The following is a 13,591-nucleotide window of genomic DNA, read 5'->3' on the forward strand; positions in this document are numbered from 1 at the left end:
TAAAATAGGCTCTCTGCAAACGGAGCTAAGATTAAATATATATCTAACCCTCCTTAAACTTATAATGGAAAAAGTCTTGTGCACTAGGACACCCATTTTTCTGTCCAAGAAGTTCTACATGATGAACCAATCCTTGTAGCTTTCAGTTTGGTATACTAAGAACAATGAGGAGGTAGTATTGGTATGTTTGCATCAATGTATCTTGTAAGTTGACAAAGATTAATATTCTAATGAGTTTTTCATTTTAGAGCCCTTTTAACTATGAACCTCCTTGATCGCCTCTGAATTTGCCGTGTAGTAAAACCCCATGGAGTATATTACTTTAATTTGCTTGTTATTTCTCCGATTTATTCTTCATTTTGTTTCTTCTTTGTGGCATGAAGTGGGGTGATTTTGTGTTCTAATTTTTTACTTTATAAATGTTTGATTATATGAAATTGAATGTGAAACATATCAACAAAACCAAAAATTTCACCATAATCAAGTACCATTGATACCAGATGGTTCTATTAATATTTTAGTATGATATCTACTATGATTCCATTGGATTCCCATTGAAAAGTTCAAACTTCTTACTCCATTGCTTTTGAAAGTTACAAATTCTTTTTTTCTTCTAAATTTTATATGCTTAACTATCACATTTTTCTTAATAAAGTGATAGGCTTGGCTCTGTTTACTTGATCTTAACTTAATCTGATAGAATGTAAGCTACGAACTTTCTTTTGTAACTTTGTGCAAGTTTAACTTTGTCATCAATCTTTATTTTATTTTATTTTATTTTTTTATATAAGCAGGCACTCACACTATTCTAATGTGCAAACATCTTATAAAGTCAGAAAATAAAAAGTCCTATCGGGCTCACGGACAAGTCTGACCCTATCACTAGATCCAATCTTCGGTATGCTCCACAACATGAGATGCGACCTAGTTTGCAATGCTGTTCATCTTTCAAAAGACATACCGAACAGACATCACAACGGACATCACAACGGCACCATGAATTAAAGTTCAAATATTACAGAGGAGTGGATGGACCTCTAGCTACTTTGTGTCATCTCAAATCCAACCAATGACAGTGGTAGAATCTCCCTCTATGAGGATTCTCTCCGTCTGCAGCTCCTGTCTGACACAGAATTTTTGCTCAAGTGGCATGAAGCTCAGCCTCAGGATGAAAGTCTAAAGTGATATGAGTCCCCCACTACTAGTAATTAGATGTCTGGACCCTAGATGACTAAGCCAGCACTATTCCTGCCATTTCTGATGCTACCATCAAAATTAACCTTGACAAATCTTGACAGAGGGGGCTCTCAAGATATGAAAATAATCCTTTGGATCGCTACATGAGTAGCATAGGTGTCTTAGAATCAGAGACATCAAAGGATGGACCGGCAACATCGAAACAGCTATACTCTACAACCAAGCATAAGGCTCTCTTCAGCATCCAATGTGCAGGCACCACCTTGGCTTCAAAGACCAAGCTATTCCTAAAAAGCTAGATCTGATAGACGATATGCACCATCCTATCCCCTTAGGTACAGGTCAACTCCTCAATCGTGCTCCGATAGATCGTGTCCAGAAAGGATTCCAGTCAAGGACCGCTGCTCACCTCCCAAGGCTGACCATCCATCCTTCTCCAGATCAACCTCGACCTTGGACAATGTAGGAAGGCATGCTCCATCGACTCATCTTCCATCCTACAAATCGGACAAGAAGTTGGAAGCTCTATATCTCTGTCCCTGAGCATCGTGCGTATCGAAAGCCGGTCCCAAGCGATCTTTCAGAAAAAGAGTCTTATCCTGGGATGAGCAGTTACTCTCCAAATTCAAGTAGCCTCGATCCTCCTATCCAACATAGGCCTACATATCTCAGACAAGTTCCTCAACAAAATCTTAGGGCAACATGAACGGCTGCACACCCTCAAGTCCTGGCATCGATGAATGAAAATCAGAATAGCGAGAATCTAATCAGCGAGCGGATCATCAAAAAGATGGGTAACATCCTATGCTCTCCAGTCCCTACCATCGGCAATGAACAAATCATAGAACCATAGCTGGTCATCCATCTCGATGTTGATATAGGTCAGCCAACGGAAGAGAGACAAGCTGAAAATCTATGCATCTTGGCTCACATCAATCGACCTTCCATCTCCAATCAACCATCTGACCTGGGCCAGTGTTGCTAGAGCACAAGCATGAATCTCATTCTAAATAAAGGAACAACCATGAATGATTGAGATTTGAGACCTCTGACTTCACGCCCCATACCGAGCTCTCATCGTCCTACTCCACAAGTAATCAGGCTGGATAAGTAATCCAACAACATGTCTGACAATCATAGCCTCCTTTCTAACCAACAAGAATTGAATTCTAAGGCTTTCATCCCTCACAGGTTGGTAGGCCACCTTCTAGGTCAATGAATGGAGCCCCCGACCATCGTGCCCCAGGCCAATCTTTCTTTTATTTAGTTTCCATCTTTGGTGAGGCCTTGGATTTCGACAACTTGTCATCATCTCTTCAAAGACTTGATGACGATCTGGTAGTGATTTCTACTATCATTTATAAATTATGTTGGCCCATAGTTTTCCTATCTATCAATCTCACCTAGGAGCAACACATGTTGTGAGTTGGATCATCAAGGATTTGAAGGTTAAAATTGCCATTATTGTTATGTTTAGGGAAGGTTTAACTAAAACCATAAATTTTAACTTCTCCATATCTTTAGTCTTATAAACGAGGAAGCAATCATGTTTTGAGTAGCAATTTCTTTGGTGATTCATGCTTTTCTTTTTTGGTGATACGGATGATTCATGTTTAGTTGTGAGATGATATTTTATTCAGGTATTAGTCTTTTATAGCTAGACTTTATATGGTACTTCTGGTTAAGTTTTGTAATGTATGTTATGTTGGATTTTTTGGCACCTCAATTTCAATCCACAGCCATGAAGCCCAAGATAGCAAGGCCCACGATGAAGAAGCCTGCAGCAAGTAGACCCATAGGTGCACAGGCCCGCAGGCATGCGGCCCAAAGGTGTGCAAGCCCATAGGTGCCACTATGCAAGGCACGGTCCACGCACTGTGCTTCATGCGGTCTAGGGATGGTCCAAGTGTGGATGCATGCGATCAAGTGATTGCGAATGCGTGCGAACGTAATCAAACGATTCAGTTTGATTCTGGAGTCATAATAGGAGTCTTGTATGCAGCTTGGATGCATGATTTTAGGATCTTTAAAAGGGACAAATGGCCCAAGTATCGCAGGGGGGTGGCCAGAGAGTCTCTTTGAGGAGTTGAGAGTTTTGTGAGGCTCTTGCGTTTCTTATTAAAAGATTGATGTATGAGAGTTGAAAGAGTGTGATCTCTTTTTGTATTTGTAGATTTCTCTCATAGTGAAGTCACATGCTCCATAGAGGTAAGCCTTGAGCCGATCCATGTTATTTGGTTATGTTTGTGCTTCTTTCTTCATCCTTTCTCTTGTCATATCAATATCATCATCGATGTTGCAATCTTGGGTGGGGATCCATATTCTGCACTTGTGAGGGATCTCCCAATAAGTGGTATCAGAGTATATAATTTTTTGGATTGTGGCAGTATTGATCGAGATTAGAGAAAATGAAAAAGATAATCTTAATCAAAATAGAGATCAACCAATTTGATGAGAAAAATAATTTCTCCCTATAATAAGTAAGGATAAAAAATATGCTCATCCAATAAGGATTGATTGATATTCTCTTGTACGAGGAGAAATCGACCATCATAGAAGAGAAGGATTGGAAGTGGCTATAGTTACAGGCGGTGAGCATAATCGGCTTATACTTGATGGATGATATGATGATCCATATGCTTAGTGAGATTTCTCTGACGGTGATGTGGTCGAAGCTCGAAGAGATGTATATAGCAAAGACTCTCACCAATACTCTCTTCCTCTGAAAGTAGCTCTACCAGCTGTGGATGAGTGAAAGGTAGAGCATGCAGGAGTATCTCAGTAATTTTCAAAAGATCCTCACTGATCTCAGTATTGGGAGAAGGTTGAGGAGAAGACCAGGATGTTGGTCTTGCTTTCATCGCTTCCTTCTTTATTTGAGCCTTTGGTGACTGCTCTTCTTATGGAAAAGAGCACCATCAAGAGGGATGATGTCACTTCTATACTTCTTCAGAACGAGGTTCTTAGATGAGAGAACCTGACCTCGAGTTCAGGCAGCGACTCGACTTTAACGGTGATTGGAGGTGGTGGTGGCAGAGGACAAAGCGACAAAGGATCACAAGATAAATGGTCTAAGTCCAAGTCATAGGAGTTGAGCAAGATCAAATACTATCGGTATGATAAATTGAGACATCGAGTTAGAAATTGCTCATAGCTCAAAAATCGGATGAAGATTACTGTAGTAGTGGTTTATGGTAGCGACACTGATGAGACTGATAATGTGTATATGATCTCTGATAAAGTATCTATTTCTTTTCTTCAATGGATCTTAAATTCAGCTTGCTCGCATCATGTTTATTGTAGAGAGGAGTTGTTTGACTCTCTAGAGAGCAGTGAAGATACTGTTCATTTGTCGGAAGGATCGAACTATGCAATCAAGGGTATTAAACAATCAACTTACAGACACATGATGGTCCAGTGAGGAAGTTGGGTGAGGTCCGATACATACCTAGCTTTAAGACTAATCTGATTTCACTGAGCAGACTGGATTCAAGCAACTACAGATGGGGAGCTGATGATGGAGTCCTGAAGATTGTGCGTGGTAGTAAGGTTGTCTTAACGGAGAAAGTGTGAAGGACACTATCTCTTGGTAGGAAGCTTAGCGTAAGGTGGAGCTTCAGGTGCAGGTGGATTGGGCACGAGACAGAAGACTCGAACAGATGATAGACGACATCACAGAATGAAGTTTTTATTGTCGCAAGAGGCTATCCCGAGCAGATCTTAGGTCAGGCAGGTCACAGCACATGACGGAGATGAGATCGAGCAGTCTGACTCGACTCCCATGTTCGTCCCTCCATAAGCAACCAGACATTTGCCCCAAGGCATTGGGGTGAGATCTTTTATGAGCTCTTAAAGTTATGTGGAGGCCGAATGTCAAGTTCAGATGAAAATTGTTGGATTTTTTTGGCACCTCAAATTCAACTCACAACCACGAAGCCCATGGTAGTGAGGCCCAAGATGGAGAAGCCCACGACAAGCAAGCCTGTAGGCGCATACCGGTATGCGCGATCGAGCAACTGCGGGTGCATGTGGGCATGATCTAACGGTTTAGTTTGATCCTGGAGACATAACAGGAGTCTTGTACACGGCTTGGATGCGATTTAGACACGATTTTAGGGTCTTTAAAAGGGGCAGATGGCCTGAGTATCATAGGGGGTGGCCAGAGAGTCTCTTTGAGGAGTTGAGAGCATTGTGAGGGTTTTGTGCTTTTTGTTGAAAAATTGACGTATGAGAGTTGAGAAGATGTGATCTCCTCTTGTATTTATGGATTTTTCTTATAGTGAAGTTACATGTCTCATGGAGATAAGCTTTGAGCCGATCCACGTTATTTGATTGTATTTGTATTTTTTTCTTCATCCTTTCTCTTGTAGTATCAACATTGTCATCGGTATTGTGATCTTGGGTAGAGATCTATATTCCACACTCGTGAGGGATCTCCCAACATGTTATTTCAATCAAGTTGCAGCAGACTCCAACAGGAGAGCATGTGTAGGTTTTGGAAATCATCTTTAGTGGTCGAATGGTTATTTCCTCTTGCTGGACATGCTTTCTGTAAGCGTTTTTGTCGGCCTTATATGATGATGCACTAATTTAAAGCTTCTCCTGCATGATATGTCCTGTGTAGCCATCAGGAAAGATGGGAGCAAGCAAGGCCCACATGTCTGTTAGTCAAATTGTGGCACCTTGCCATGAAATTTTAAGAAAGTGGAGGACTTGCGATGTGAAGTCTCAGTGAAAGAACTCAAACTCACTTGTTGTGGCAGTTGTATATAAAAGAAATGAAGACCATGATACAAGGACAGAATTGAACATTCACTCCATTGTACCTGGTGAAAAGCAAATCCAACACATTCTATTCTATCATCTCTTTTTTTTTCTCAAGTTGCATCTTCTGTTTCCAGCACTCTCAGATCAGCATACGATTCTTCTTATGAAAAGGGTAATTGGTTGCTTTCGAAAGTGCTCGTCTGGTAGGTAGGAATCTCCTTCTCGCCAAGAAAAGCAGTCTTCTTAATTATGCCAATGAACATCTGTGTCTGTTTTCTTTTTCTTCTTTCCAATCCCCACTTTACTAGAAGAAAACCTTATCGCATGTGTCTTGTTTAACCTTCATCTCATTCTTCTTTCGAAGAACTCATTAAAATGGCAAAAATTCGCATCGAGGTTTGCGTGATCTCTGCTCGTGGCCTCCATCGATCATCACCTTTCTTGAAGCCCCAGTGGTTTGCCGTCGGGTGGATCGATCCGAACAATAAGTACTGCACAAAGATAGACAATTCTGGGAGCTCAAACCCAACATGGAAAACCAAATTCTCAATATCCATTGATGACACAAACTCCAATCTGCAAGGCTTGTCTTTGACCATAGAAGTGTACAGAAGAGAACCTATTTTCCTAAGGGAAAGTTTACAAGGAACTGCAGTTGTACAGCTGAGGGAATTCCTGGCCAAGTTCTATAAAGATGCAGAGCCATCAAGATCGGGAATTGAGGAGACTGGAAGTTTCCAACTAAGGAAGCGGAATTCTGGCAAGCCACAAGGATTTGTTGACATCTCTCTTCGCATCATGGAGCAAAGGGGGGGTGTAACTTCTCACCCAGGTATTATGATCCATTATATTATATTATATTAACAGCAGGTTGCTAACCTTTTTATTATGGTAAAGAACAGCTTTTTGCTAATTTAACCTGAGCTATTCTTTCACACTAGGCCATGGGTGTGAGCTTTCCCTGCCTAATATTTTCTGATGGTAAACATGCAGTACTCACTGCTGATCGCATGAGAGCTGAGGTTGATCTGCCAAAATTTGTTTGGAATTTTTTTGACAATATTATTACTCCACAAATTTGGAGCAAAAATCATGCTGGCAGGCATCAATTGGTTTTCGTTAGCGTATAGGGCTTTGGACAAATATGAATATTGGAATAGACAGGCATCAATTTGAATCCGGTTTTTGATTTTTTTTTTTTTTTTAAGGATCAAAAGGTTACATTTGTCAATCCTAGATGCATCGAAGACTCGGTGCCTATCTAGCAGCCAAAACTTAATCTAGACCAAGTTTAACACACTTCGAAACTGGTGTAATTAACTGAGATCTCTTAGATTATGAACAAGCTTGACTGCTTGGTGAGGTGGTTAATGAAGAAAGATTCTTTCCAGTATCTTTCCCTTGATTTGTTTTGGTAGCAGTTTATTAAGAAGTAAGACAGAAAAAAGGCGAAGAAGATAGGATATAATTTTTTTTCTGACAACCTGACAACCCCCAAACGGCCAAAATTCTTGGGGAATAATACGACTCAAGATTTGAGCCCCTGACCTCTGGCTTTAGGGACGAGAGGATATAGGGGGTGTGGTTAGTGGAGGGATGGCATCCTAAAAGCTAGAACTCTGGTGGAATAACAGATTGCCATACTGCCTTGTTGCTTGCTGCAGCACCCATGTTGACCAACCAATCTGCAGCTTGATTGCCTTGCATGGTAAATGTTGGAGGTAAAACCATGCATTTCTTTAACTGTGCAAAAGAATTGTGGGTTCCATGCATGATTACAAAAGATGCACCTCACGTGTGAGCCTCATCAAATGGCTGAAATCAAATTGATGGTGCCTAATGATGAAGATCGACAAGTTAATATGTTTGAGATGAAGTATATGGTTGAGTAAGATTGCAAGCATGGTCTTTAATATTTTAGGACAAGTTTTTCAGGGTGTCATGACTTCCCCTCCTTTTTTTATTCTCCTTGTGTGTTAGCCAGAGCAGCATTGCTAGTCTCGCAAACCAGCTTATTAGACAAATCATTATTCATGATGATCCTGCTGGTACCTAGGTAAATCTGACTCAAATGCTCATTCCACCGTTCTCCAATGATTTCGACGACTCCTAGCATGCCAATTGTTCCTGCAATGGCTTAAGAACAGGTTTACCCAAAATAAAAATGAAAAAGGAGGCCAAAGAAAAGAACCTTACAGAAAACTACCCAAGTTGTTGGTAGATTTAGTTGAAGAAACAATATTCTGTTTCACTAACAAGTAGTCTTCTCCTCATGGGCTGCAAGCTTAACCCACTCATAGAGACTGGTGTATTAACAATCTAGTAAATCAAGCTACTGAGAGTTAGAGATGTTCAGAGAGAATTTAATCAAGCTGCGCACTGGTTAGCAAAGGAGTCAAGTATGAATGCGAAGTTGTGCGGTGATGACAATCAGTAATCCCATTTTCGGTATTCCATAGTTCTCCTTGCACACTGGTCTTGTATTCAAGGAAAGCAATAAAGGTGATTTGTCCATCTTAATTTTTAATATTAATTTAATTCTGATACAAAGTTGTGTTCTTTCCTGATAATTTTTTTTTCTTTTTAATTCTCTGAAAGAAGTTCTTTCCTGATAACTTATTTATTCAAATCCTTGACATGTACATGTCTACGATCAATCATGAGAAATATATTTCAGAAATACGTTTGTTAGGATTTGACGTCTCGAGATTCAGCCCACATTGAGCTCACAGTGAGGTTCGCAGTGAAAAACGAAGTCCAACGAGATCAAGATCACCCCAAACGGAGCTCGGATGAAGGATATACGAGCTTTTGAAGTCGGCACAAGATCCGAAGCGGCGGAGGACCGCCAGCGGCCGGCGGCGGGCCGACGAAGCGGCGGCGGCACGCAGCTCAGGAGGGGCCAATGCGCATGACGTGCGGCCCAGGCCCGCGCGCGGGCCGACCCAGGTGCCGTGCCTGGGCCTGTACCCCGGTCCACCGTGGATCGAGCGGTCTACGGCTGGGCCTGTGGACCGCATAAGTATTTCTCACGCATTTCTCACGGTCCACGGTACTATTCCAAGGACTGGAGTGCAATCAGAGGGTGTAGATTGATCTGATTCTTGATCCAACGGTCCAGATCCTTATATGGGTTGATTAAGGAGTCTTAAACCTAATCTAATTGGATTTAAGCCCTTTAAAAGGGCCTGAGGCACAGAGGGAAACAGTGGTCTTCTGGTGGTCTAGTTTTGCCACAAACACACTGTACGGAGCCATACGAAATCCGAGAAAAGAGAGAGAGGCGAAAGCACTGGGAAAGAAGGAGCAGGAGGCTCCTGGACAACGAACGTCAAGCACTTCAGAGGTTCAGGGAGTTTTCTAAGAGAAAGAGCTTTTGTCAGAGAAACTTCTAGTGAGAGAGAAATTGGGTGTTTATGAGGATTGAGAATGAGATATCCTCTTGTAAAATTTTTTTTCATAGTGAAATTTGTATGCCCCGTGGAGACGAGTCCTTTTGTGGCTGATCCACGTATTTTGATTATTTTATTTTATTTATTTTTTTTCCTGCTGCATCGCGTGATACTGAAAAGATCTTGAGAGGTGGTGTCCTGCCCAGACATCCATCCAATAATATTTTTGATTGAATTTTTTTTCTTTGGTTTTTAATGCATGACCAATTACTATTTACCTCCTTTGCAGGTCTGGTTGAAGAATCCATGTACTCAGATCATGCGAGTGGAATCACACTGGCCACAGAAGATGGCCCTGTGATAGCTTTCCCAGCCCAACCTCAGCAACCTCCCCTTGGCCAGTTTGGAGGTCACAGCCAAAACAACTATCCTTACGGCCATCCAATGCCCCCCCCGTGAACCACCCATACCCTTCAGAATCAGGAACAGGGTACCACCGGCCTCCAACTCCACCACCACCTCCACCACCCTCGAATACCGGCTTCCTGCCACCATTATTCCCGGGAACAAGCCACATGCCCGAGAACTATGTGAATGTCCCACCTTCAGGACCTGCAGGGCGCAGCAGTGGACCAGGTTTTGGAATGGGGCTTGGTGCAGGGGCATTGGCTGCTGGGGCTGTGATATTTGGTGATGACTTCATGTCAAGCGCGAATATTCCAGCAGGCTTCGAAAGCGGCAGCCTCATTGTTTCTACAGATCCTCCCTTCTAAGTTCTAATGTTTAAGGATGTTGTCTCTATAAAGTAAGTGATAATAAGGCCACGCACCATGTTGCAGGAGGTCTAATTCTATTGTTTCTTTATGTATCTGTAGTCCGAGACTACATGATCACCTGTCAACAAGATTTCAGCTCCAGCTAGCTTCTGTAAGTAATGAAGATTTTATATGCTTATATGATCGTAACATCGTAACTTCTGCAGAACTAGAAATCATTTGAACTTCAGTGGAATATGATTGTCTTCGGTGGAAAAACCAGAACTAGAACAATCTTCTGCGAGAAGAAGTAAAAATTTTCTTTCAGTAATACTTTTTCTGCCGATAAATCTACGCATTGGACTCAGAATGGCAAAGAGCAAAGAATAGGTTGTTTTCTTCAACTATTTGTTGCTGTCATACTTACTAGTTATGATGCTGCATGGGAGAACTGCCGTGAAACTCCGAGAACTTTTCGATGGCCAGTAGAAATTCTTCGGATAAAATTTTTATAGTCGGACCGATATTGAAAAAATTATGATCAGACTGCCATTATCTATCATGTCTCCGAAACACACCGCACGAGCGTATTAAAATATTAAGAAAATAGAAATGGATAAACTCTAAAAAATTATGTGATATTTATCAAAATTGTTTAAATATTTTAGATTTATTCATTCTTATTTTTTTAATATTTTATCATGCACGATGTATTTTGAAGATATGGCAGATGATAACAGTCCGATCATAATTTTTTCTACGGTGGATAAGAGTTTTATCCAAATTCTTCAACCCTTTTCTGACAAGGCAAGAGTCTACCATTCTTGAATACGTCAAGGGTAGAAGCTGGTATGGCCCGTGATAGGCGGGTCATGTCACCAGTAATGATCAACACTTAATCAAATGGACAAATGAGCCAAATAGGTTCTCAGGGAAGTTCTAACTTTGAAGTTACACATTTTAAACCACATCATAGTCTTCATCAGTCACAACAGAGACCAAATGTCAGTTTTGTAAATGAAAGTAGTGAGTACCATTTAGATTTTTTTTTCCTGATAAAATATCGAAATCATTCTTGCATCATCAAAAAAAAATGTCATGCTTGATTTAACCAGTTTAAATTAGGTTTGCACTTCTAAAACTTACATTTATATTCCAGCTTTCTTCAACCTCCTAAAATTCACTGGGACACATACTATTGGGAGTCAACGATTCCCATATGAACTTCCAAATAGATTAAATATATCTCTAAAGTTTAGACAACTAACTTGGTTATTTGTTATGATCCAATATTAGTTTAGGAGGTTTTAAATTCTGGTTGAAATCTAAGTTAGTTTAGCAGATTTTAAATTTTTGTTGAGATCCTAAATTTGTTTAGGAGGTTTTATAATTTTATCATTCTAGACTTGTAACTTGTATATATATATTGATACCGTTTAATAAATGAACGTAAGGTGTTCATTTTCTCTCAATATTAGTATTCCTATTGCTTCTTTACATACATCATCAAGCAATTCTTCTATGGCCCATGGCTATATTTCTCAATTTTGCCTGACATGCATTTAAATCATAGTGCCAGAAAAGATATCCTAACAACTATGTAAAATCTAGTTAAATCACTATGGAGTAAATTTAACAGATCATTATATTACAAGGGACCTGGCATGCTTGACTCTGATTTGCCCAAGCAAGAGGAAATGAAAACAGCCTACAAGAATGAGGAAAAGCTAGATGGCCATGCCCATAGCAGATCAACTGGCTGTAAGCCAAGGAATATCATAGGAAGGTATAGAGTAAATTTCAATCACAAGTGCGCTGTCAGGCATTTGGATCATCTGGACTATCAATCTGTAGGTTAAGTTGGTTTCAAATAGCTTTATCAAGTGAACACTTGGCCAAAAGAGAAGTGATGACATTGATAAGCATTGTAAAAATATGCTTGAAAGATATATAAAAGTTCTTTTTTGACAAAATCAAACAGTTCATTATTAGGATTGTAGCTGTTATCACGCCATCTTACACGAAACGTTTCGCTACAAATTAGGGCGTGGTAATATGATGCTCATGTCCAGATGTTTCAGCTCTTCCCAATAACCTGGATGTTAAATTTGCGACGACACCATGATATAGGTGTGAACACTAAACAAATGAATCAAAAGTACGTCAGTCATTCTGCTTACCATTATTGCAACAAAGGCAGACCACAGAACTGCAGATAAAGCTTTTGACATCAGGTGAGCTATCCATCTCTCTCATTCGTGTCAACATCCTTAATGCCAACCAAACGAGACCCTTGCATAGCACATATACGGACCTCTAAATCCATGCAAATGGGTTCTCACAAACATATATCTAAATTTTATTCTCCATCTTCTCTGTTGTTTCCTTTCTCCATCTCATTCTCCTTCACCACCTTCTGGTTTCCTTTCTCCATCTCATTTTCCTGCACCACCTTCAGTGAAAGAAGCGGCACAACAATTGCTGGCACAACCAGGATCAATGCAGCAAACCTTTCAGGAGCTTCAAAGTATGCATTAACTGCTATAAGGCAACCAGCAGACCGCATGAGATCCCAATTTTCATTTCGAGCTTTTAATTTTTAGGGCATGTTTGGCTGGGGTAGTGGGACTCTGAAATGGATCTGGAAACAAGGGACTCTTCAAAATCCAATCTCTACTCTAATTCTAGCCATTTAGTTGAAAGAAGTCACATTTCCATTCTGATTCCAAAAAGAATGAAAATGCCCCCAATCTTCAAAATTCAATCCCTACTCTCCCATAGTATTTAAATTTCATTTCAATTTCGATACCAATTCTAATCACGGACCAAAGATGTCGAAGTTGCGAAGCATATAAATTCCCATTCTAAGCCATTTTGATTTTGATTCTAATTCTGATTTTAATCACAAACCAAGCATGCCTTTAGGTGGCATTCGGTGCATTACATAGGTAATGTTGCTATGGTAATGTGATTATAGAAGGAATGTAATTACGTGATAACATTACAGAAAATCCTATATTACAATATTTGGTATGTGTAGTAATGTTGTCGTAAAATTATAGGGAATCCTATATTGCAGTATTTAATATTTGATATGTGTAGTAAGCTAATTGTTTCAAAATACCCCGATCCTTTCTTATTGATTATTGTCTATTTTCTGAAAGGAGAACTTAATTTTGAGATCAACCATTTTTCGTGACATCATCCATTATGTTCTCTTTTCTATTTTCACCAACTGGGACTACCTATAATTTATTTTAATTTATTTTGATGGGGGTATTTTAGTTCTGAAATTATCTTGTTGCAAGATTGCAGGATTGTAAGATTACATGTAATCATATAGCCACGTCCTCTTAGACAATCAGATTACCTTTTTTTAAGGTAATGCTGCTCCCCCTAGGCCATCAGATTACATTTTTTTGAGATAATGCTGTATTACATGTAATGCAGCATTATCTGTGAAAGTAACAAAACAAGCAG

General features: G+C 40.1%; 1 protein-coding gene across 1 annotated transcript; it reads left to right on the plus strand.

Annotated features, from left to right (window-relative positions):
- Nucleotides 1-6,078: 6,078 nt before the first annotated feature.
- On the plus strand, nt 6,079-10,310 carry LOC105046026 (uncharacterized). The gene is given in 4 exon segments (XM_010924505.3): nt 6,079-6,171; nt 6,329-6,796; nt 9,646-9,810; nt 9,813-10,310. Coding segments are annotated over 3 exon segments (939 nt in total). The 5' UTR covers nt 6,079-6,171; nt 6,329-6,339; the 3' UTR covers nt 10,130-10,310.
- Nucleotides 10,311-13,591: the final 3,281 nt, after the last annotated feature.

The sequence above is a fragment of the Elaeis guineensis genome, chromosome 5 (genome assembly GCF_000442705.2).
Source record: "Elaeis guineensis isolate ETL-2024a chromosome 5, EG11, whole genome shotgun sequence".
NCBI classification, from domain to species: domain Eukaryota; kingdom Viridiplantae; phylum Streptophyta; class Magnoliopsida; order Arecales; family Arecaceae; genus Elaeis; species Elaeis guineensis.